Raw genomic sequence first — 26,068 nt, 5'->3', positions numbered from 1 at the left:
TTACATTTATTGATTTTGTATAGTGACTCATTCTTGCATCCCCAGGGGTAAATTTCACGTGGTCATGTTATGTATGTAATTCTTTTAATGTGCTATTTAATTTGGTTCACTAGGTTGGTGAGGATTTTTGTTTCAATATTCATCAAGGATATTGGCCTATAGTTTTCTTGTAGTAATCTTTGTCTGGCTTTGGTATCACAGTAATGCTAGCATCATAAAATGAGTTGGAAATATTCCTTCCTGTCTTAGTCTGTTTGTGCTGCTGTAACAAAATACAGCAGACTGGGTAATATATAGACAATTGATATTTATTTCTCATAGTACTAGCATCTGGTAAATCCAAGACCATGGTGTTAGCACATTTAGTGTCTGGTGAGGGCCCAGACTGTGCTTCCAAGATGGCAATCTGAACACTGTGTTCTCACGTTGTGAAAGGAACAGAAGGGAAAAGGGCCAAACCCTGGATGAAGCCTCTTTTATAAAGGCTTTAATTCCATTTACAAAGTGATTGTTTCATAAAGGCCCCACCTCTTAATACCACTGCATTGGAGATTAAGTTTCAACATTAATTTTGCAGGGGACACAAACATTCATATAATAACACCTCCTCTTCAAATTTTTAGAAGAGTTTGAAAAGGAATGGCAATTATTCTTTTTTAAATGTTTGGTAGAGCTTTTCACTGAAGCCATCTGGTCCTGGCCTTTTCTTTATTGGGAAGCTGTTGACTACTCATTCAATGTCCTTGCTAGTTACAGGTCTGTTCAGATTTTCTGTTTCTTTATAATTCAGTCTTGGTAGGTTATATGTTTATGTGAATTAATTCATTTTTAGGTTATCCAGTTTGTTGACATATAATTATTCATAGTAATTTCTTTTACTTTTTATTTTTGTGGCATCAGTTGTAATGTTTCTTGTTTCACTTCTGATTTGAGTCTTTGCTATATTTTTCTTAATGGTTTGTCAATTTTGTTGATCTTTTTAAAAAACTAACTCATAGTTGGTTTTTTTTTCCTCTGTTGTTTTTCTAGTGTCTATTTTATTTCAGCTCTAATCACTGCTGTTACCTTCCTTTTGCTAACTTTGAGGGGTTTTTGTTGGTTTTTTTTTTTTTTTTTTTTTTTGAGACGGAGTCTCGCTCTGTCATCCAAGCTGGAGTGCACTGGCGCCATCTCGGGTCACTGTAAGGTCTGCCTCCCAGCTTCACGCCATTCTCCTGCCTCAGCCTCCCGAGTAGCTGGGACTACAGGTGCCCACCACCACCCCGGGCTACTTTTTTGTATTTTTAGTAGAGACAGGGTTTCACCCTGTTAGCCAGGATGGTCTCCATCTCCTGACCTCGTGATCCACCTGCCTCGGCCTCCCAAAGTGCTGGGATTACAGGCGTGAGCCACCGTGCCCAGCCTAACTTTTGAGTTTTATTGGTCCTTTTTTTCCTTAGTTCCTTGAGGTGCAAAATTATTTGATTGAGAGCTTTCTTTTTTAATGTAGGTATTTACCACTATAAACTGCCTCTTAGTTCTGCTCTTGCTGCATCCCAAAAGTACGTTGTGTTTTTCTTTTCTTTTTTTTTTTTTTTTGAGATGGAGTCTCGCTCTTTCGCCCAGGCTGGAATGCAATGGCATGATCTCAGCTCACTGCAACTTCCACCTCCCAGGTTCGAGCAATTCTCTACCTCAGCCTCCTGAGTAGCTAGGATTACAAGTGCCCACCACCATGCCCAGCTAATTTTTGTATTTTTAGTAGAGACGGGGTTCACCATCTTGGCCAGGCTGGTCTTGAACTCTGGACCTCATGATCCACCCATCTCGGCCTCCCAAAGTGCTGGGATTACAGGCGTGAGCCACCGCGCCCGGCCTATTTTCATTTGTCTCAAGATATTTTCTAGTTTTCCTTGTGATTTCTTCTTTGACCCATAGTTTTTCCAAGAGTATATTATTTGATTTGCTCATATTTGCGAATTTTTTAATTTTTCTTTTTTCTTTTTCCTTTTTTCTTTTTTTTTTTTTTTTTGAGATGGAGTCTCGCTGTGTCGCCCAAGCTGGAGTGCAGTGGCACTATCTCGGCTCACTGCAAGCTCCGCCTCCCAGGTTCACACCATTCTCCTGCCTCAGCCTCCCAAGTAGCTGGGACCACAGGCGCCCACTACCACACCCAGCTAATTTTTTTTTGTATTTTTAGTAGAGACGGGGTTTCACCGTGTTAGCCCTATGGTGTTAGTTTTTCTACTGCTATTGATATCTGGTTTCACTTCATTGTGATCAGAAAAGATACTTGGTATGATTTAAGCCTTCTTAAATTTTTTAAGACTTGTTTTGAGGCCTAACACATGATCTAACCTGGAGAATATTCCATACATATGTGGGAAGAATGTGCATTCTTCTGCTGTTTGGTGGAGTGTTCTGTATGTGCCTATTAGGTTCAGTTGGGGTATAATGCTGTTTAAGTCCTCCTATTCCTTGTTGATTGTCTATCTGGTTTCTCTATTCATTATTAAAGTAGGGTATTGAAATTTCCTGCTATTATGTTACTATGAATTTCTCCTTTCAATTCTGTCAGTGTTAGCTTTGTATATTTGGGTGCTCTAATAGGTGCATATATATTTTTTCTTCTTCTTCTTCTTTTTTTGAGATGGTCTTGCTGTATTGCCCATGCTGGTCTCGAACTTCTGGGCTTAAACGATGCTTCTGCCTCAGCCTCTTGAGTAGCTGGGACTAGGGCAGGTACATGCTACTGTACCTGGCTAAGTGCCTATATCCTTATATTTATACATGCTATATCTTCCTGGTGAATTGACCCTTTTATTATCATGTAATGTCCTTCTTTGCCTCTTGTAACAGCTTTTTACTTAGTAAAAGTCTATTTTCCATGATACAAGTATGTTCACCTGCCTTCCTTTGGTTACCATTTGCATGGAGTATCTTTGTCCACCCTTTCACTCTTGGCCTGTGTGTTTTTACATCTAAGGTGAGTCTTTTGTAGACAGTGTATAGTTGCATTTTGCTTGTATATTTATTCAGCCACTCTCTATCTTTCAATTGGAGAGTTTAATCCATTTACATTTAAACTAATTATGGATAGTGGAGGACTTATATTGCCATTTTGTTGTTTTTTGCTTATTTTATAGCTATTGTCTCTCTTCTCTGGTTGCTTTCATTTTTGTTTCATTGATTTTTTTTTTTTATTTATGTGGTTTGAGTCCCTTCTCATTTTCTTTTGTGTATTTCATGTATATACATACACACACGCACACACACACATATTTATTTATTCTGGTTAGAATTCTTCAAGCTTCTTAAATTTGGATTTCTATTTCCTTTCCTCAAACTTGGGATATTATTTCTTCAAATTAGCTCTGCTGCTTTTTCTCTTTCTAAAATTCCCATAATGCATATATTGATATACTTTGTAGTATCCCATAAGTCCCTTAGGATTTCTTCACTTTTTTTGGTTCGTTTTTCTCTTTATTCTTTGGGGTCAATAATTTCAAATGACCTGTCTTGAAGTTTGCTGATTCTTTCTTCTGCTTTATAAAGGCTGCTGTTGAACCCCTTTTTAATCCATTTATTGTATTCTTCAGCTATAGAATTTATTGGTTTCTTTTTTATAGTTTCTGTGTCTTTGTTGATTTTATTTTGTCATGCATTTTTTTTCCTTGATATTGTTTAGTTGCTTATCTGTGTTGTCTTGTAGATCACTGAATTTCTTTTAGACATTTATTTTGAATTCTTTTTCAGATATTTCATAGATATCCATTTATTTGGGTTTAATTTCAGGAGATTAATTTTGTTCCATTGATTGTGCTATTTCCTTGTTTCTTCATATGCTTATAAGTTCATTCTTGTTTTTAGCTGAGTGTGTTTGAAAAAAAAACCACCTTTTCCAGCCTTTATGGACTGGTTTCATACAGGAGAAAACCTTTATGAATTAACCTGTGTAGAGATTCTAGGGGCCTCTAAAACCTTTTAGGAGAGATGTGTTTTCTCTGGGCTTGTGTGTGTAATTTCCCAGTTAGAGAGATTTGCTGGTTTCTTTTTCAGGAGCTTTTAATCTCTTGCTCTTTCTGATATCTGTGAGTAGTTTTGCAGGTTCTTGGTCTACAGCAGCAAGCTGTCCCACACTCCCCTGAATCAAGTGAGACGTTAGTCCCTTGAATAGCTCCCTGAAAAGTTGGAACACCATATTCATACTCCACTCTTCTCCCTCCCATCTTTTGTGGATTCACACCAGGCTGCACTGGCTTCTCTGTGGCACCATAAGACCTCTTTTGCTGCTGCAAACCATCCTTACGTTACCAGTTCCATTAGTGCTTTGAGTGCCCTGAGGCAAGAGGAAAAACAATCCTTCAAGAAACCCTCTAAAAAGCCAACATTGCGTGCATGTTCCACTGTTCTCCCCACTGCTCTCCCCCATCACCCAGAAGCTGCAAGAAGAGCTTAGCTGTGCAGCTTGGGGAAGAGGTTATTGTGGATAAAGTGAAATGGCTCTTCTTACCTTTCAGTGCACCTCTTCTGGGCTTTGCACTTACCTGGAGTACTGCAACTTCTTAACTGGTTTCTGAAGTTCTCTTAAAGGTATTTTGATTTATTGATATATTACCCTTATCTTATTAAATGCACTGAATGTTTGTTTTGATTTGTCTCCCCTCAACACCCCATATTGCCCTTTCTTCCTTGAGTATAGTAGAACAGATCTGTGAATGCTTCATGTTATCCCCAGGCTACAATCGCTGCCTTATGGTTCTTGTCATCCTTCCGAGTGAGTGTTTCTCCCTCCTCTTGCTCCCCATCTGCTCTTATTTCAGACAATTGTGTAGGTTTTGGCTCAGCTTCTGCTCTCAGTTGTGGTCATTCTCCAAGCTGCAGATTGACCTTTCCTGCTAGGACTTTCAAAATTTTGCCAAGGGTTCCAATAACTGTTTGCTGCCAGGTTTTTAGGTTCACTAGAAAAAGAAAAAATGTATTTATGACTCAAGTGTTTTAATTTTTAGAGATGGTACCTAATGTGCAAGGTTATGTATTTGAGTCTGTATTGAATATGGTTTTTTCCTGGTGCTTTTGATCATATAGTTATTAATTTATTTTCTGAAAATATCTTCACATGTTCTATAAATATGCCTAAGTGCAGGCACTACCTATAGTAAATATTTATAAGTCTATCTGTCTTTAAAAATGAACTAAGGTCCTCCAGGGCAGAAATGAAGTCTTGTACATCTTGGTTTCCTTAAACCTTTTGCAGTGGTTGGCATATACTGGGCTTATTTAGTAGAATTGCATTGAATAATAAATTGTCAGACTTAGAACGCTTTTCTGTGATACGGTTTTTTGCATAAATAGGAAACTGCAGAAATCCATTTTTCATTCCATTTACCACTCTTGTCTTAGGATCTCTTAAGTAGACAGATATTCATGATTGTTATGTTGCTCTAAAAGATACATAGCCTAATTATGGGGCTTTTGATCATCTTTTTGGCCCTGTGATTTTAAATAAATATAGGTGGTTGATTATTCAGAACATGCCTTGCGTCAGACAGTCCTGGATTCAAATTCTTTTTTACATTTTCTATATGACTTTGGGCAAGTTACTTTATCTCCCTAAGTTTCAGTTTCCTTATCTATAAGATGAGGATGTAATAATAATAATACCTTCTAGAGACACTGGAGGGATTATTTGAGTTAATACATACATAGTGCCTAGGATATAACACTCAAAAAGTATTAGATAATATTATTAAAATAAACACACAGAGATACATTGTGTATTACATTTTAAGCCTTTTGCTTATTAGCTGTTAAAAATCAACAAGTGGTAACTATTGTTATGTTGATAACTCTTTTTTTCATCTAATAGGTTGATTATATCTGATGCCTAATATCTTCATTAGAGAGAAAAAGCTGATTAACCCCAGAAACTAAGTAGCAAATACAAATATGGTTTATTGCTTTTCCATAGTCAGAAATCCTAGTCTAGTTATATTTAAAGTCTGATAAGAAGAATAGCCATCAGCTTAATATAATTTTTTATCTTAAAAACTTAGCTATCCAAGCACAAAAGAATACATGTTATGTAATTCCATTTATGTAAAATAGAAAATTATAGTAACAGAAAACAGATTAAGTGGTTAAATAGGGCAACGCCAAACTGCAAAAGGGCATGAGGAAGCCATTGGAGGTACTGGAAATGTTCTGCATCTTGACCATGATAATAATATATGCCAAAACTCATTGAATTGTGCACTTGCAGTGGAAGCAGTTTATTCTATGTAAATTATACATTAATAAACTGATTTTTTTAGTAAGACATTTTTTTCTGAGAAAAATGTGATACTCTGCTGATTGTTAAAGAACACTAAGTCCTAAACTTAAAGTCATGTACTTGACCAAATTTAGGCCTGTGTCTGCTCATTTATAGTAGCATCCTGCCCATATGGAAACCAGACTGTTGGCAACATCAGACCTCCAAAATATGGTCCTGAAGCTGGAAATAAATGGGAAATGCCTAAATACCCATCACAAAACCCATGCCTTTATTGCAAAAGAGTGCTCAATAATCCCAATCAGTGTCTATTTAAGACAGTTTTATATAAAAATTAATAAATCCTTTTGTCTTGTTTCCAAGCTTACAGTGGATAAAAAGCGAATTGGAGGGAGAACACAGTTAATAACCTGCAAGGAGGATTTAAGAATATAAAACTAGATCTAAGAACTGGAAGTTTAATAATTGGGGTCAATTTAGGTAAGAGAAAGGCAACTCAATACACTACAATAGTCTCTGGGATATTTCTGTATTCAAACACTAATATGTCAATAAACTTGAGTCACCAAGAAAAATGTTAAATTGTATTCCACATATGATACTTAGGATGGTGTAATTTATATGGAAATGATTAAATAAAAGCGTTGTATTGTTTAACAGAATTAAATAGGGATCTGAAAAACCTGCATATGAATTTGTGGGTTCGTGTTTGTACACACACTCACACTTATACATGTATAGAACTCTATAAGCACTCACACTTACGTATTACTCTGTGCTTTTGTAGACTTCTGTCATGGTATGACTTTTTATCCTGACATAGTAGTAACCTCATTTATAATAAGATTTCAATTAGCTTTTAGTGGGACTGATCACCAACTCTTGAATATGCCAAGTCTGTTATTCAAACATGTTGATTATTTCTAGGCCTACTCTAGTTTTTAAATGATTGGAATACGTGTAAAATACTTTTCTGTAAGTACAAATATAAATTTATGTACTAGCAGGACACAATATTTAGTATTGGTCCTATGGTTTAGTAGTAAAATGAAACATAGTAGGTAGCAGAAGTTACTATAATTGGCTCACTAAATTAGAAAAGTTGTTTGTAGGCCAGGCTCACGAATGTAATCCCAGCACTTTTGGAGGCTGAGGCAGGCAGGTCACATGAAGCCAGGAGTTCAAGACCAGCGTGGCCAACATGGCAAAACCCCAACTCTACTAAATATTAGCTGGGCTTGGTGGTGCACGTCTGTAATCCCAGCTAGTCGGGATTACTTGAACCAGGGAGGTGGAGGTTGCAGTGAGCCAAGATTATGCCACTGCACTCCAGCCTGAGGTCAGGGAGACTCTGTCTCAGAAAAAAAAAGAAAAATTATTTATCACTTATTTACTTCCAATTGTCAATAGAAAAAGCAGCTTCATATTATATAGGTCATCACACTAAGACCATTATGGCTTTGTAAATGGCAAACACTCTATCATGGTAATTATCACTTTTTAAATTATGTCCAACAAAACTACAGTAATCTGATTATATTTTGGCAGTTATATGTAATTTCTGTATATATATATATATATATATATTTTTTTTTTTTTTTTTTTTTTGAGACTGAGTCTCGCTCTATCACCCAAGCTGGAGTGCAGTGGCGTGATCTCGACTCACTGCAACCTCCGCCTCCCAGGTTCAAGCCATTCTCCTGTCTCGTCCTCCTGAATAGCTGGGACTATGGGCGCCCGTCACCACACCTGGCTGATTTTTTTTTTTTTTTTTTTTTTTTTAGTAGAGACAGGGTTTCACCATGTTAGCCAGGATGGTCTTGATCTCCTGACCTCGTGATCTGCCCACCTTGGCCTCCCAAAGTGCTGGGATCACAGGCATAATCCACCGCGCCCGGCTAATTTCTGTATATTTTCAAAAATTCTTTTTATTGTTACATATAGCTGGCTAACTTAGGGAAAACTATTTATGAAGTCTTTACTAATTCTATTCCACTTACTTAGGAGGCATGATATATGCCAAGTACTATGCCAGTCTCTGGTGCTTTAAGTAAAACTAATAACCGATTCTTAAGGACTCATAGGCAATAGCGAACCATTAACAATTTTCAAGAGGGAAAAATCATGTGATAGGATCCCTCAAATGCATAATATTAATTATCACAGTATATGTCCCATAATTTTTTCTATTTTACTGAATACTTAATGTGGGTTTGGCCATTTATGGATGTTGCTGCCAGATGTATATATATGCTGGTACATATAATCACACATATTGTCTAGGATATTACCTAGGAGTAGGATTTATATGTTGTAGGGTATGCATATATTCAACTTTAGTAAATAATATAAAACCCCTTTGTTAAACAATATCGCAGGTACTGGTTATATTAGCTGGCTGTATCCTTGCTGGTACTTAGTATTGTTAGGCTTGTTAAATTTTGCCAGTCTGCGGATTTATTTGCAATTACTGGACTATTTTGTGAGCACCAGTTCTCGGTATAGGTCTGTTTTCATCCATTGTGTAAATGTGTGTTCTTCCATTATAATAAAATTTTTTGAGTTATTGCTTTGATTCCTTCCCCTTCCATTTTGTCTCTTCTCTCTTTCTATAAATGTTAGACTTTCAGGCCGGGCTCGGTGGCATACGCCTGTAATCCCAGCACTTTGGGAGGCCGAGGCGGGTGGATCACGAGGTCAGGAGATCGAGACCATCCTGGTTAACATGGTGAAACCCCGTCTCTGCTAAAAAAATACAAAAAAATTAGGCAGGCGTGGTGGCGGGTGCCTGTAGTCCCAGCTACTCGAGAGGCTGAGGCAGGAGAATGGCGTGAACCCAGGAGGCGGAGCTTGCAGTGAGCTGAGATTGCACCACTGCACCCCAGCCTGGGCGACAGAGCGAGACTCCGTCTCAAAAAAAAAATGTTAGACTTCCTGGATTGATTCTCTATCTTAATTATTTTCTCTCCTTTTTTTCATCTTTTTGTCTTTTTGTTCTTTAAAATTTTCTCAACTTTATCTTTTTTAAAAAAAACTTTCATTTATGCTATATTCCTCTTTCTACTTATTTTTCTATATATCCTATATTTATTCCTTTTTTTACAGCATTCTAATGTTTTTTGGTTAAATTCTATTCAAGAATAGGAACAGGAAACATCTTATTTTGGGTTTTTTGAGCATATTTTCATTCCCATGCATGATTTTGTTTCCTCTAACTTGCTTTGATTCTGTTTGTTTATCATAGTCTTTGTCTTTCATGAGAGGAGTTTTCCTCAGATGTCAGGTGACCCTTGGCTGACTGCTCATATTGAAGCATATGAGACCCTAAAAGGCTGGCTAGTAGTTCTGAGAGCTTGGGGGAAGCCTGACAATTATAGGATGATGGTCTCTACTCTTAAGTCTTTTTTTGTTGAGTTGATCAGATTTCCAAGAGTAGAATCTTACAGTCTCCTATCAGGAAAGGTACAAGCCTTCTGATAGCCTCATGGTGAAGAGAAATGGAGGTATCAGTTTCTTTAGTATTTAAATTTTGGGTATTTAAAACTTTCACTTAGTTTTCAAGATGATACCTCTGCTTGTATTCCCTCAGTTCACTATCTCCCTGTTTTATCCTGCCTAGAAAACAGAACTTAAGTCTTCTGCCGTAGTGGGGAAGGGATAACAATGGGGACAGGATTAGGGAGGGCAGGAGGAATATCTAACTGCTTTTTAAACGGACTTCGAGTTAATCCTTCTATATCAGTTCTACCTTCCAGAGCTGTGTCAGTTCCACTGTTCAGAAGATGGCTTCTTTGGAAGTTTAGTTAAGCAAATTGGATTTCTTCTTCACTGAAAATGATTTATTTGACCAAGGAAATATCATTATGAATTGACATAATTTAATACTTTTCTCCGTAATCCAAAATTATATAGCAAGATAGACAAAAGTCATAGCCTAACAAAGTTTTGGATGGGAGATCATTTTAATGTTGTATATAACTATGCTCTCTCTTCCATAGCCTTCCTTAGTTCATAGAATTCATCTAAATTTATTTTGTAGTACTTAATCGAATGCATCATCATATTTTATCTCTGTTTTAAATTTTCTTCCAAGAGTATCTTATGATTGAATGAATGTATGAGATATTTATATTGCACCATTAGATTAGCTTTTTTGACTCTGATAAACAACACACAAATATATATTTATGATAAATAAAACTGTTTTGATTGCTGGAAATACTTCTAACATTTTATTGTTAGCTTAGACGAGTGTGTTGTATATGTTTTGTTTTCTGTTTGTTAACACAAAACATCTGTTAGCTTGGAGCTTTCCTTTGAAGAGATTCTTTCAAATCACTTTGGCCTCAAATTAGAATTAATTCTTGGTTTTGTATAAAGTAAAGTAAAATTCCGAAAGCTATTCTTTATATATTTTTCCATCATTTTTTTCTTCTAGACTGAATTTTTTGTTGATATGATTTATTTGCTGAAAAATAGAAAAGATGGTATATTAAGGACTTTGTTTATTTTTAAAAAGATGTTAGAATTGTATAACTTGAAATGCATCTGAATGCATCTGGGCACAGCATTAAACAGCTTTTTAAAATAGGAAACCCAAAACCTGGAATCACTGGAGAAAGATATTCTTTCTAGAAAGCGGTATTATGTACAACAGTAGCAGTTAAAAGCCTTTCTTTTCTATTTGTTTACTATAGTACCACTCTGGAGAAAATGAATTTTCATCTTGCTGAACTCTACCTAGGTGAGAGTTGGGCCTATGCAGCTTCAAGTATGTTCACCAAGGAATAAACAGCTATTAAGCAAGGGCAGAGTCAGATAATAAAAGGAAAAGATCAAAAGAAAATTATCCTATAAAAGTCAAAGGGAAATGATTTAGCCTCAACAGTTTTTACAAATCAATACTCTGTAGTCTAGGGTTCGGTAGCTGTCACTAGGTCCACTTAATATGTCCCGCTTTCAATATATGTAAATCTCTCAGCTTTCTCCTTTGAATTCAGAGGCCTCATTCCCAGGACATAGTGGAAAGACCTTCTTTGCTTGCTCCTCCTCCCCGCTTTGCATTCTGTTGTCTTCCCACTCTATTTAACCAAGTGGCAAATACAAACTTATTCAGAGACATCCAGGGGAAAATTTCACAAAGAGCTCCTCCTTGCCTTTGGTTAACTGTAAAGTAAATCAGTGCAGAGATGTTCCTGTACAGCCAGTGTTGCCAGTTATTTATTTAGCCATCTTCCATGCATATCTATTGAATATTTTTGCTGTTTTATTTTAGTGTTGGTAACTCATTCTGTCATTCTCTGCAGGGGCCTAAGCTAACAGAGAAGGAGAAAGGGAACTACCACTCGAGCCTACTATATATATTTAGCTTTGACTTAAATATCTTCATGTAATCCTCACAGCCATCTGGGGTAGGGTGATGTTATTCCTATTTTTTAGATGCAGAATCTGACGAATGATTTTCCCAAAGTCACCCAGCTAGGAAGTGGCAGATCCAGGATTTAAACTTACAACTGTCTGATGCCAAAGCCTAAGGTTTTCTCTTAAACATATAGGACCCACATTTGCCTGCCCCTGGCCAAACCATGTTTCAAGACTACAGGAGAAGACTGCAAGGGTGCTTTTGTACTTGGACGTAGCAGTAGCTCTGAGATCTTATGTAAGCATAACTGTTGTGCTCTGTTGTACTAGGCAGTGAGTTTCGTGGTTTTATGGTATGAGGGAGATACTGGATTCACTTGGTTTTGTGAATCACTTTACAGAATCTTTCTACATAAGAGCAAGATTCTATATGTATATAGTTATTAAAATAGATCAATCTGAAGACGGACTTTTTTTTTTTTTTTTTTTTTTGAGATGGAGTTTCACTCTTGTTGCCCAGGCTGGAGTGCAATGGTGCAATCTTGGCTCACCACAACCTCCGCCTCCCAGATTCAAGCAATTCTCCTGCCTCAGCCTCCCGAGTAGCTAGGATTACAGGCATGTGCTACAATGCCCAACTAATTTTGTATTTTTAGTAGAGACGGGTTTCTCCATGTCGGTTAGGCTGGTCTCAAACTCCCAACCTCAGGTGATCTGCCCGCCTCAGCCTCCCAAAGTGCTGGGATTACAGGCGTGAGCCACCGCACCCGGCAAGATAGACTTTTTTAAATTTAGCATTTTGTGTCTTTGTATTGACCTGTTTTATCTTTTTAACACTGGGGTTACCAAGGGACTAGGAACTTTATTGTGAACCACCTAATACTTGACAGTAAAGTACCTGGGTGTTTTGTTAACTATTTGTTGAATAAATGACAATCTGCAAGCAGTGAACTTCAAGAAAAGAGTCTTTCTTTGACCTTAGATTTGGAATCTCCCCCTTTATGGCTCTTCTTATGTAGAATAGGCACATCCATTCCCACCTTTCTCAAAGATTTTCTGTCTTCTTTCTCTTCTTCTAATCCCACAAAGCACAATATGCCTTTCAGATAAAGAAAGTGGAGAAGTCTTTGACAGTCTGTGCTGTGGTGCTGTTCCTAGGTAACTTCCCAAGTAAAAGAGATTAGTTCAGAGTAGGCCAGGAAAGCTTGGCAGTTCTCTTAGTAAAATATAATGCAATTTTTCTTTAAAAAGATCAATCATAATTCCAAAATGGAATTTTTTTTTTTTTTTTTTTTTTTTTTACCCTTTGAAGCAAAGTTTTAATCAAACCATGTTATATGTTTTTTTGGTTATCTGATCATCTCCCTTTACACTGAAAGTTTTATTGGATTGGAAGCCTGGAGCTGAAGTACAGGCGGAGCAGGAATTGGAAATTGTGGGCAGGGTCTCCTGAAGTCACTGAGTTGAGAAAGAGAAAAGGATACAAAAAAAGGGTTTTTTGCACAGCTCCTTACAGGTAGCCAGGCCTCTTCTTGGATGAATTAGTTATCGTCCGTTGGAAAGAACTAGGAAGTTAACTCTAGACTTCCTAGTTCCTAGTCAATCAAACCATTCCCAGTGCAGCCATCTTCCCTTCATGCCCTGTGTCCCCCATACTTCTCAGATTTCAAAAGGCAATTGAGTACTAAATGACTGACGCCATTGCTTGGATTGTTTTTAAATGCTATATCCACTGTAGAAATGCCCACTGTAAAATCGTAAGTCCCAGCAGGAGTAAAATGGTCTGAGCCCTCATTGAAATGTGTCTGATACAACCGAAATATAAAGGGACTCAATGCTATGTGTGTTTATTATTGTAGGAGTCTTATAAAAGCTATGGAGTTGCTTTCCATGTTGCAGATAATGTATATTAGAAAAAAAGGAAATGATGAAAGCAGTATATTAAACTGAAAAACTTTTATATTTAACTTTGGTGTAGAAATTTCACCTTTCTAATTTTTTAGGCTTTATAATGAAAATATACTTGGGAGAAATGTGTCTTTAACATTAAAGGAAAATGGAAAACAAGAAAGTATAATTATATGGATAGTTCACTTAAGTGTAAATCAAAATTTGATTGTTACTAAAGGATGGATAAATTATACTTTAGAAGGGCCAACATGGATAGTACGTTTGATTCTAGATTAAATTGTTATTGAAGTCTAATTTGAACCACACAAACAGACATCCTCTGGCTATTATTTTAAAAAATATTTTATTTCCTTTCCATATTTTATTTCCACATTAAGATGTTTCTAACTCCTATCCATTTGGAATATAACCTATACCAGAACAATTTTGTTATATAACAAGATTGTAGTCCCATTTAACATTTTACTTAAACAGCGTTTATTTTAGTATTTTAGTTCATCCCTGTTCTGTTGTACTTTTAACAATGAAATTAAATATATCCTTTGTGACTTGTTTAGTTTTTAATTAGTCTCACTCGGGGTTACCTTCAGGAGACCATGACACTGGCAGCTCTTGCTGCCTTGTTGCCTTTTGATATCTGCTTTCATTAAAGTCAGTGCGTTTTCTTGCCTGTATCTTCCTGCAAGGACACTGATGTTACATGCCAAATTGGATCCATTTCTGAGGTCTGCTGCAGGAAGCAAAATACTGAAATTATCATAAAAGTAAACCATTATTCTTCAGTTGTTAGAGCACATCATCAGAACATAAAATTGAAAACAGAATTTCTGTAGTCCAATAGCTTATGACTTTTGTGCTGTATATATTTCAGACATTTCTTGCACAGACCTAACCAGCAGACAGAATAATGACTCTTTAAAAAGGAAAGAATAAGTCCTTGGCCTGTGGCCAGAAGTAGCAAAAGTGTGTTTCTGTGCCATCCTGCCCTGCATGGCTCAGTTTTCTGGAGTCAGCTCTACTTTAAGTGATTGCTGGCATCATATTCTGGTTAGCCCTGAATGGAGCTTTCCTATTAAAAGACATGACTGCTGAGGTCTAAAGTACATTGAATATTCTTATTGATCAACTTGAAGAAAAAATGTTAGTATAGAAATGTCATCTATTATGGAGTTGGCCAATTGAATATTTACTATGTTTTAATGTGGTGTGAGGTTTATTTTCTCCCATTTTTTCCACAGGTATAATAAAGTGGTTTAAAAAGATAAATAAAAAAAATTCTTTCTATGGTAGGCATGCTTTTGACTAGTTGTCCCTAGTTATTGCAAGTTCATTCTTTGTGTTCAAAGGTTTAATTTTATATATTCCAGACGATTCAGAGAGATTAGCCACAGCTTATTTAAACAAAGAAGACACACACAAAGCAATAGTTTTTTTTTTTTTTTTTCCAGAAAGAATTCAGTTGCTTACTTTTCTTAAAAACATCTTTCCCATTTCATTGAGGCAGATTTGGAAGTCAAACCAGAAACTTCAGGCTCTACTACGATGGCAAGCACTTTGTTGGGGAGAAACGCTTTGAGTCCATCCACGATCTGGTGACTGATGGCTTGATTACTCTCTATATTGAAACCAAGGCAGCAGAATACATTGCCAAGATGACGATAAACCCAATTTATGAGCACATAGGATACACAACCTTAAACAGAGAGCCAGCATACAAAAAACATATGCCAGTCCTGAAAGAGACACATGATGAGAGAGATTCTACAGGCCAGGATGGGGTGTCAGAGAAAAGGGTAAGCTACTATGAAACCACACTTTATCTTTTTCTGTTTGGAATTCTTTTAAGAAAGCCATTATTGCCAGAAGAGATTGATTTATCCACAGTGCTTCGGAAAGTATATTCATTTTTCTTAATGTCTAGTTTCTGTGATGCTGAGCTTTGCATATAACTAATTCTTGTTCTATTAAAATATGTTAGGTATATTTTTATATTCCTGGTTGTTTTCTGTTTTATCAGTTTCACAATTTTAAAACTATGTTGGGAAAATGGTCCCTAATAAAAAATAGTTCAGGGGATTGGTCAGAAGCATAACTCCTGGTCAAGAAAAGATAGCTACTATTACATAAGTAATTGAGGGGGTTGCATTATCTCTCAAAATTACTTTTTTGTTTTCCTTAAAGATAATTTACTTTATAAATAGTGTTCTTAGCAAGATTTTATGTGTGTGTGTATATTATGTGTGTGTGTATGTATACACACACATTTTGGGAGTCAGTCATTCTTGAGTAGGAGGAGGATTTATCTCTTTATAATCTGTTAAGAAGTAATTGAATGAGTAAGATTCACTTTTCTTTAATTATAAAAGACAATTAATTCTAAAAGACAATTTAAGTTTTTTAGCTGTCATATTTTAATTGTGATATATTTCAGGTTAACATAAAAGTTTTAATTTCTTGGCATTAAGATTATTTTACTTTTGAAAATTGCCCCCAGCCTCCTCCTCACCCCCAAGAAAAAAGTAAGAGATTTTCCTGATGTTTTATAGTGTGTGACATTTAGTTGGGGGCATTTTATGTATTGTAATTGGAACTGTGTTAATTCATTTTTATGTTTTTAAGAATCTTCAATTGCTAAACCAAAGAAATGCAGTAGGTCTTGAGCTTGGATTCTATCACCAAATAGATTTGTGTGCAAGTTGTAATACCTAATTTGTCTGTGCTTTTGATTGTCTTATTTGTAAAATTGTAATAATGGTCAAGTTGCTGTGAGGAGTGAGTGAGATAGCAAGCGTAAAATGCTCCATCAGCACTTGGCACATGTAGACACTTGATGTAAGTTTGGTGGTAATGTCATTATATAGCAGCCATTTGACCTCAAGGCAGCATCCTCAAATAACTTCCCATTACCTTAGAGTATTTGGGTACAGAATGGAAATAAGAAAGTTTGTGTCCAGCTCAAATTTTAGTTTTTGGCAGATCTTACATTGGCATTTTGTGGCTACGGAGAAAACAACATTTAAAAGGATAAACTGTAGAAAATGTATAAAAATGTTTTTTTTATATATTCATATTTGCTAGGAACCACAAATCTTGTTTGGAAGTAGCCAGAACTTAAAATCCTTAATACCTGCTGTATTTAATATTGTTCTTTTCATGGTCTAGTTCCCATTTTCTCACTATTGGTTTATTTTCCATTTATGGCATTTTTTAGTAATGCTTGTATTTTAATATCTAATACTGACATTATATTCTTTGCAGATTTGCTAGAACATTCTAAGTCAGCATTTGTGAAATGTTTAAAAATGTGTACATGTGAGTCTTTCAAAATTGATCAGCCTAGTGAAAACCTTTGTTAATGCGTTCTGAACATGCTTTCCAACACCAAGGGACTTTAGCTAAAGACACTTAGCTGTTTAACATTAGGCAAGTCATTTGACTTCACCAGGCCTCGGTTGTCGCCCCATCAAAGTGGAACTGATATTCACAGAGATAGTAAGCTGAGGTAGATACCTAGAAGACCCTTGTAGCTCCAGGAGTCATGATTCCCTGTGTATGCTAGCAACTTTCTATACTGAATTCCCTGGTCTTGTTTTGTGCTGGTGGACAGCGATAGCTACTGAAAGTGAAATTGCTGGCACTGGGAAGTATCTCTCTGCGGCAGTACATAATTAAGAATCATTTTTAAAATTACTCTTTGCTTTAAACCGCATGCATCTTAAATCTAGCTGGCTTAAAATCTACTCACTCAAAAATAGATTTATTTTATTTACAGGTGTCATCCAACAGGACAGGGTTGATGACCTGTTCAACAGCTTGAAACATTGATTCCCTGTCACAATGGATGACATTTGTAAGTAAAGACAATCATGTTTAATTGATTTAAAGTATCTATTGACACAAGTATGGTTTAATAAATATTTAATGGGCCCTTAATAGCTAAAACCCCTCTTGTCCATGAATTCTTTACCTCAGAGGCCAAAAGTGTTGGCTTTGCAGGAATTAGCATGCTGTTGTGGAAAGATACTAGTGTTGGAATTAAGAGCTATGTTCTAGTTCTACAAGAATGAATTTTATATGTCACTTTGGGCAAACTGCTTTACTTTTCTGAGACTGTATTTCCCTAGCTTTCTGGGAAGGCTTTGGACTAGGTGGTCTCCAAGATGTGGTTCTTCTAGTCTGTGATCCTTTAAGGAGTGTAGGTATTGTAGAAGAAGGACAACATAGTACCAAAAGGAATACCTGATGTGGTCCTGAGAAGTGAGGTCTGTCTGCTTTTAGCTTATTCACCAACTAATTATATGACCTTGAGACAATCACCTCACCTGTCTGGACTTCAGTTTCTTCATATGAGATAAGGCATTTTCTACAAAACAATAATTATACAGGATTTTAATAAATACTGCAAAAAGGGTTCTATGCTCAAATAGGTTTGATGAAAATTTAAGTTTTTTTAAAAGTTTGATCCTGGCCGGGCATGGTGGCTCACGCCTGTAATCCCAGCACATTGGGAGGCCAAGGTGGGGCGGATCACCTGAGGTCAGGCATTCAAGACCAGCCTGGCCAACATGGTGAAACGTCGTCTCTACTAAAAATACAAAAATTAGCTTGGCGTGGTGGCACTTGCTTGTAATCCCAGCTACTAGGAAGGCTGAGGCAGGAGAATCACCTGAACCCGGGAGGCGGAGGTTGCAATGAGCAGAAATCGTGCCACTGCACACCAGCCTGGGTGACAAGAGTGAAACTTCGTCTCAAAAAAAAAAAAAAAAGAATAAATTAAAAATAAATAAAAGTCTGATCCTTTCTGTAGGCCTTCTCTGCGTTATTCATAACTTAATATGATTATGGCTCTCTAAGAGTGCTCTCATACTTATTTGATCACCCTGCCATTATTAAGAACATTTTTGAAAAATAATGTTTCATGAAACCCACTTTGGGAAATTTTGGACCAGATAATTTCCTAAGGTCTTTCTTTGTTTTAAAATAGAAAGATGAGAATTCCAAGTGTTTTTATTTTTTTGTTGCAGTCCTAAAGGTGTAAGTTGTGCATCTGAGCTTTTGGGAAAGGCTGGCAGGATGGTTTCATGGCCATGAAGGTTTTTACCATGAGGAGTGAATCCTGAAGATTCTTACTTGTCCCTAGGATCTGGTGCGAAAAATATTTTTTTTCCAAGTGATAGCTATGTCATTTTTCTCATTAACTATTTCAGTTGCTTCCTCAGCCTGAAATATCAGTTGAAAAACACTGAAATAGATAAAAATATTTAATCATGAAATTGCAGCATCTTGAGAAGCCAGACTTTCTTCCCTTCTAAAATGGCTTAATTTAGCAGTCCAGACTGGCCAAGAGCCCAATTTTTATTAGTTACTTCTTTCTATTTATCTTGGAACTGTATTTGAATAGTTTGATATTCCAAGTAGTGAATACAATATGTTTACATCAACAGATACTGGACCAATGGCTGAATGCAATAGTTTTTATGATAATTTTACACTTAATAATATAATTTTAATTTCTCCAAACCATGCTTTCAAAATGTCTCACATAATTGTTAATAATATAAGCTATCAAACAAATGATATAATTTGCATTTCGGAAGCCATACTGTGAGCCAGATCTCTGAATCTAGGCAGGATGTCTTTACTTTGGGATTTTGTTATCTAAGATCTAAACCTGTCCCACATGTAAGGATGCCTGAGATGTCAAGGGTGTACAAAATGAATTTTTTTATTTTATGGAACTTTGACACACCAAATAACCTATGTGTGTCTGTGTGTGTATTTTTTTTCTTCCCCTCTAAGCTTGGAATGAATGCAGTGCTTGACACATTGTCATATTAATTTATTTTTAAGGAATTTCTTTAACATTTAAGTTCCATTTTTGAAGAATTCTTTTGGGATCACCAGACTGTGTGTTGTATGGAAAAGCCTTGTGAAATTTTAAGTTGAAATGTAATTGGGTCCTTGCCCAAAACTGCCATAACTACTTGAATTCTTTGGATACCTCCACGAAATGATAGGAGTCTTTGTTCCCTGGAATAGCAAAAGGGGCATGGTCAGTCTGCTTTGTTAATTGGCTTAGTCTCTCACAAGGCAAGTCTTCTAAATGTTTTTACTTTGCTTCAAATATATATATAGGCCATTACCTGTATCCATGTAATCTCAGTGTAGAAATCAGCAGTAAGGTGATACTTAATCACGAATAAAAGTAGCAATACCAGAGGAGTGCATGGCACAAAGAAGTTTGCAGAAACTGTTGATTTCTTGATTTTGTGCCTTCCCAGTCTTTTGGGCCTTTTTTGTCATTCCTTGTTCATGCTCAAGCTGTGCTCCTCTTTTTGTTCTTCTCCCTCTTAACCCTGCCTTTTAAAATCCACTTCTCGCCCTCCCCCAAGTTTACATGCCCAAGTCTCCAATGTGGCTTGTTCAAGGTTAAGATCAGTTGTTCTGGAATGAACAGGCTCTTAGAGATTGCCAGTTGTGCCCAGGGTTACTGATTTGCATTAAAAAGCCAGTTTAGTAATTTATGAGGAAGACTACAATTTCTGCACAGAACTTCTCATAAACAGCCTCCTTAAGAAATCAAGTAAAGTTAAAAAAAAAAAAAAGCATATATTAGTCTGTGTGGTCTTGAACAAGTCCTTAACCTCCCTAAGTCTCAAGTTGCCCCAGTCTCTAAAATGGGGATTATGGATACCATTACTCTGGTGAACAGGAGTATTGCAAAGATTTTGTAATGTGGCCTTCCTAGTAAATGTGAAGCATTGCATGAAGAATTATTGCTTTCTGGGATCAGAGTAGTCCCCAACCAGGTGCCCATTCCTGGGTCTTAGTACTATCCCCCTAGCTTTTGCTAGGAACAGCATGTTCAGATTTCTCTTTAAGGTCCATCTTTTGAGTGCTTGAACTGCTCTTTAAGTTCACAAGATTGTTATCTTGTGTTAGGAGCAAAGGGCTCCTAATTGCTTTATGAAGAAAGCAGTTTCTCTTTTAATAATATGGTGATAGCTCTATCTCTAATCAGGAAACGTATGCCTTTGTCCAATAATTCTCTAATGACTTTTAAGGCCAAAATATATTATTTTCCTGTGGTATTTGCATTTTAGTATCGAACAGTATTTTAACTCTCCTTTCCCTGAATGTAAGACAAGTCAAGCTGTCTGCTTCTATGCCTCTCAGTGAACTTTTATTAAACCCACACTCCATCTTGAGCCCATTAAGATCTTTCAGATTTTCTGTAAGTCTGTTTAATATCTTTACATTTCATTTTCGAAATAGTCTTTCATGAGCCATCTACACAATTTCTTCTTGATATTCAGAAGTTATGTTGGATCCTTTTTTGTTTGAGGCAGGGTCTCACTTTATCACCCAGACTGGAGTGCAGTGATGCAAACATGGCTCACTGCAGCCTTGACCTCCTGGGCTCAAGCGATCCTCCTGCTTTAGCCTCCCAAATAGCTGGGACTACAAGCTGTGCATTACCATACCTGGCTAATTTTTGTATTTTTTGTAGAGATGAGGTTTCTCCATGTTGCCCAAGCTGGTCTCAAACTCTTGAGCTCAAGTGATCTACCCACCTCTGCCTCCCGAAGTGCTGGGATTATAGACGTGAGCCACAGTGCCTGGCCTTATGTTGGAATTTAAACAAGTTAAGAGCAAGGCAGGAATATTATCTCCATTTCTTCTTCAGTCTCCTGAACTAACTTATCTCCTATCAAAATTAATTGCACTTAATTCAGCATTTATTGTATGCCTCCCATTTGCAAGGAAACAGGCTAGGCTCTGGAGGAAATAAAAGATGTTTAAGATTTAAGCCCTGTCTCAAAGAACTTACATTTTAATGTTTCGTTATTTCTCCCTATTTAATAACACTTAGGCATCTTGAAAGCAGGAGGCAAGCTGCCTTTATCATCTGTATATTATCACAGGCATTAAATAAATATTAAGTTGGACTCACTTTGATTTGAGTTTGCCTTTATCATAGCCCAGCAGACCACAGAAAACACCTTTGTAGATAAGAAAACTGATTTTTCAGAATCACGAATAAGAAATTAATATGAGATTCTGGCATTCCACCGCAGTTTCAAGGCTTTTTTCCCCCAGTATTGTTTCAATTGTGACTCTACACCTCGAGTTTTATATGAACAGTTGTTGACTGACTACCTAAATGACTTTTTAAAAATGAGTTCAGCCAAATCCAAGTTCCTAATAGAAATCACTCCTGAGACTGAGAAAGAAAAACAATCATTCAGTTTGATTTGCTACTATGTATTTTTCCCTTAAAGAATTCAGAATCCTTAGAATGTCCTTGGGAGGTGGAGAGGGTCATTCTTCATTCTATGGTTAAAGCATCAGAGGTAGAAAACAATTGTCTTTTGTGACATGAAATAGTTTGAGGGTGGTGGCTAGATGCTCCTCTTTAGGGCTATGTTCAAAGCAGCCAAGATGGTAAGTGACCAAGCTCATGGCCATCAATTTCGTGTTGGGACCATCTACACCTTACCAGAGAATCCCATGCTGTAATGGTTAAAGAAAACTCAAACGGGGCCCAGGAAATTATTTGTGTGAATCTCATCCATCCTTCCATCTTATCACCCACAGAAAAGATTAGTAATTGAAGGCCATTAGGGAAAACCAGATGGAAAGAGGAAGATGGAAGATAAACATCAGTTCCCCAGTTCCAAAGAACCAGGCCAACAGAAGACCAAATTGTAATTTTCCAAGCCAGCTGCAGTTTTGGAAGGTTTCTGTATCTGGGCCAACTAAACAAATAAAATCATTTAAATTACTGATTTAAGGGTTAGAAAAGAAAGCTATTAGAAATTCTTTCACAACTGCTGCCTCAAAGTCTTTATTTTGGTGAGGAAATAATCATTGATGTCAAAATCTTTATTCATCTAACTTTTCAAAAGGAATCAACTCTGGTAGCTTATAGAAGAGTAACACCATTTGGGGTACAAAGCAAGATGAGACTATCAAGCAGTTAATCTGGTCTTGGCCATGTTGCTCACACACTAACTTTGTGGGCAGTTCTAAAAGAATCTGCTTTCCAGTTGTAAATCCTCACATTAGACCACATACTCTGGATCTGTAATTTTCATCTTATGCGTTTTGCTCCATCGTATTTTCCTTTTTTATTTGGAATCATTTCTCCTTTCTCCTAGTATTTGTACCTCTCAGAGATTGGAAAACAATAGCCATGCCTCTGAGCCTTTACTTAAGTTATGAAAACACTTGTTTTTAATATGGCCTCATAAATTAGTCCCTAACTCTTTGGGGGCCTCTTTCAAATTACTACAACTGGTCAAAAATGCTTAAACATAGACATTATATTGCAATAACTGGATTCTTTCAACAGGAAATTATAGGCAGCTATAATGGCTACTAATCTTATCCTTGTCTTTATGTCCCTTTTAAAGTATGCTACATAATTTTCACTGTGCTTTGTCAGTAACTTGAAGGAATCAGCCCTATTATCCTTCATTTCGTTAGCTTCTAACACCATTCAGTGAACATTCACTAAATGCTGTAGGTTTGCTGATGGCTTCATTTACATTCTTGAATTTTACATCTTATCCAGTGTAAACATTTTCGTTAATATCTACATTACTTCATCTTGTACTTATTTACTAACAGTGTTTAGTAAAAGGTCATCTTTACTGTAAAATTTCCCTCCAAAAACAGGGGCTTTTATGCAAGCTGCAGATTGTTTAGCACTTTCTTAAGAGATTCTACACCCCTCTTCCTTTCACCCACTAAACAGGAAGGGATCTCTGTTCTGGGTGTAGTTTGCTGATTAACTTTAGAATGGCTTTGGGCTGCTGCCTAAGTTCATAGTGAGAAAAAAAGCTGTAGTCCTCATCCCTTGAGAAAGTTCTGTTTTTCTTTATAATGTGGAAACTCTACAAATGAGCCTATATCTCCATGTTTCCAAGAATTTTTAAAAAGACAACTTTTTAAGGTATAATTTACATACAGTAAAATGTGCACAGTTCCATGTACAGTTTGATGAGTTTTGACAACTATATGCACCTGTATAACCAACCCTACAATCAATATATAGAAACTCTAGAAAATTCTCTCATGCCCTCTTGTAGAAAATCTTACCCCCACCCCTGACCCCCGGGATTTCTGTTAGGACAAGAAAAATTTTAAATTGTTGACGTAACAGGTGACATCTTATTTTTAGTTTCTTATATTTGAAGTACTCCTTTCTTTGTTTTTCCTCTTTTTATTTATTATAAGCATATCATCTAATTATCTTTAATATCTACCTTCCTTAACTCCAATTTTGGAATGTAAAATTTCTCAGGTCATTTTTCTTAGGGAAATATGAGCAGCAAAGGAATTAGAGGTGTATAGTAGTGATTACAAGGCAGTATAACTTGTTGAAGGTTTCAGTCGTATCATTAGGGAGTCTTCACCTTTTAATCAGTAATAAATGCTTCAATAAATTTGAGTACACAACAAGGGAGGATTCCTGGGTGCAGGAAGAAGAGCCTCTCTGCTCTGTTGGGATCTTGGACCTGAGCCAGATTCACTCAGCTAGCCCTTCTTTAATCATTGACTATACCTTTGCTCTTCCTCTCTGGCCTGAACAGGTCCCTCAGCAGTGATACTCATGATCACAGTTGATGGGAAAGTAGAGCATCCCCTGCTCTCTGAGTGTGAACTCTACCTCATGGTACCAGGTACCACAGTGAGAAAAACTATCATTTCTGCATTTCCCTCTCCCAGTCTAACTCAAATGGGAAAATTATGGCAGTTGTATGATTTCAGAGTTTCCTATGGAACACCACTACAACATTTAGATTTCTCTCCTTATGCTCCTTGAAACTATGTAGGTGCAGCCCACTCAACTGTCCTGTAGAATGGAGTTCTCCTTTACCCAGTCCCAGGTGAAGAATGACATTCTCTTGTGTAACAGCCTCCCATGGGTGGATTGTGGGTTGTGTAAAATTGCTGGAGAAATGATTATAACTTTTCTCCTGTTGCCTTTAGGAAAACCTATTGGAATGTAATTGTTTGAGGAATGTTAATATAGGCAGAACCTTGACTTCATTCTAATTTCTTTAGAAAAGATTAAATTATTTGCATATTAGTTTAGTAACTGATTTCAATGCACCTTGACTGGAGAAGGCCCTCCAGTGATCTGGAATTGCTCTCTAAGGAAGCAGCCATTAGGGGCTCAACAGTCTCTTCTTGTGACCTACCTTTAGAACTCTGCATGGTTTATTGGCCATATTCTAGAGGTGTAGTGTTTCTTAAGGCTGGGAGCACCGGGAATCTATTGCAGAGAGGAGGGTACCAGAGTACCAAAGTAGTAGAAAATTGTAGAAATATTTCACTTGCACTGACTAAGTCATCATGTTATGCCAACATGTATAGGTGATATTTGTGAGCAAGTCTAATTATATTATCTAAAACTGTTCTTAACTTTAAAAACAAATCATGTTGATATATCTAATTAACAAATTTAAGATATTTTTCCAAGTATTAAAGAAATACAAGCTCTTTATAAAAAATTGGAAAGATATGAAAAACAAAGAAAGAAGGAAGGGGCTTACTTATAGCTCCACCATTCAAAGCCAACTTTATGTTAACATTTTGATGAGTTTCCTTTTAGTCTGTCTTCCTACACATAGATTAATGTACACTTTTATGTTTTTAAGTAACTCATATTCATTGCTTACAAAAATAATAAAACTATGAGAAACAATAAGAATATAAAAATTACCCCAGATCACACCATTGACAGATAATATAACTAATAATATTCTGCTGTTTGTCCTTCCAGAGTTGGGGGGCAAGGAATGTTTCTTCTATATAAACTACTTTGTAATTTGCTTTATTGACCATTAGGCTATGAACAATCTTTCCATGTGAATGTATATATATATCTGCTTTATGTTTTAAATGCCTATATCATATTCCTTTATATTTATATGCAGGGAATTTAGCTAGTCCTTTAATTTTTTTATTCATTCATTCTTTAAATATTCATTATGTAATGAACAAAACCATCATGGCTCTGTTCATGAAGTTAATTTTTGTCATTCACACCCAGAATACAAAAAAAGAAACTTAAATATTATTTGCATCATTTTTAAAGATGAGGAAATTGGAGTAGAGAGAGAGAAACTCTTCTTGCCAGGACATTTTGTTATTTAGTGATTGGTAACCAGTACTCTTTTTCCCTATACTGTCTATGTTTAACAATAAATCTTCCTGAAGTAATCTTTTTTTTTTTTTTTTTTGAGACAGAGTCTCGCTCTGTCGCCTGTGCTGGAGTGCAGTTTGACACAATCTCGGCTCACTGCAACCTCTATCTCCTGAGTTCAGGTGATTCTCATGCCTCAGCCTCCTGAGTAGCTGGGACTACAGGCGTGTACCACCACGCTCAGCTAATTTTTTTGTATTTTTAGTAGAGATGGAGTTTCACCACGTTGCCCAGAGTGGTCTCCAACTCCTGAGTTCAACTGATCCGCCTGCCTTGGCCTCCCACAGTGCTAGGATTACAGGCATGAGCCACTGCTCCTGGCCCTT

At 36.6% G+C, this 26,068-nt stretch overlaps 1 protein-coding gene across 9 annotated transcripts in view; it reads left to right on the top strand.

Annotated features, from left to right (window-relative positions):
* The window catches only part of CHN1 (chimerin 1), a 207,957-nt gene that overhangs the window by 114,077 nt on the left and 67,812 nt on the right, over positions 1-26,068 (top strand). For 5 of the 9 annotated variants that reach the window (XM_063712622.1, XM_024243907.3, XM_054549518.2 and 2 more), the window contains one exon: positions 15,030-15,318. The exons of 1 other annotated variant lie outside the window; for it this stretch is intronic. In XM_063712622.1, the coding sequence (XP_063568692.1) occupies positions 15,030-15,318 (289 nt within the window). Of the gene's footprint in view, positions 1-15,029; positions 15,319-17,297; positions 17,376-26,068 lie in introns of those variants that run through there. 3 more of the 9 variants (XM_054549524.2, XM_054549521.2, XM_054549519.2) reach the window with 2 other exon arrangements.

This window comes from Pongo abelii, chromosome 11, assembly GCF_028885655.2.
Source record: "Pongo abelii isolate AG06213 chromosome 11, NHGRI_mPonAbe1-v2.0_pri, whole genome shotgun sequence".
In the NCBI taxonomy this organism is placed as follows: Eukaryota; Metazoa; Chordata; class Mammalia; order Primates; family Hominidae; genus Pongo; species Pongo abelii.
Note: the sequence above shows the minus strand (reverse complement) of the source record. Positions and strands in the feature narration are given on the sequence as shown.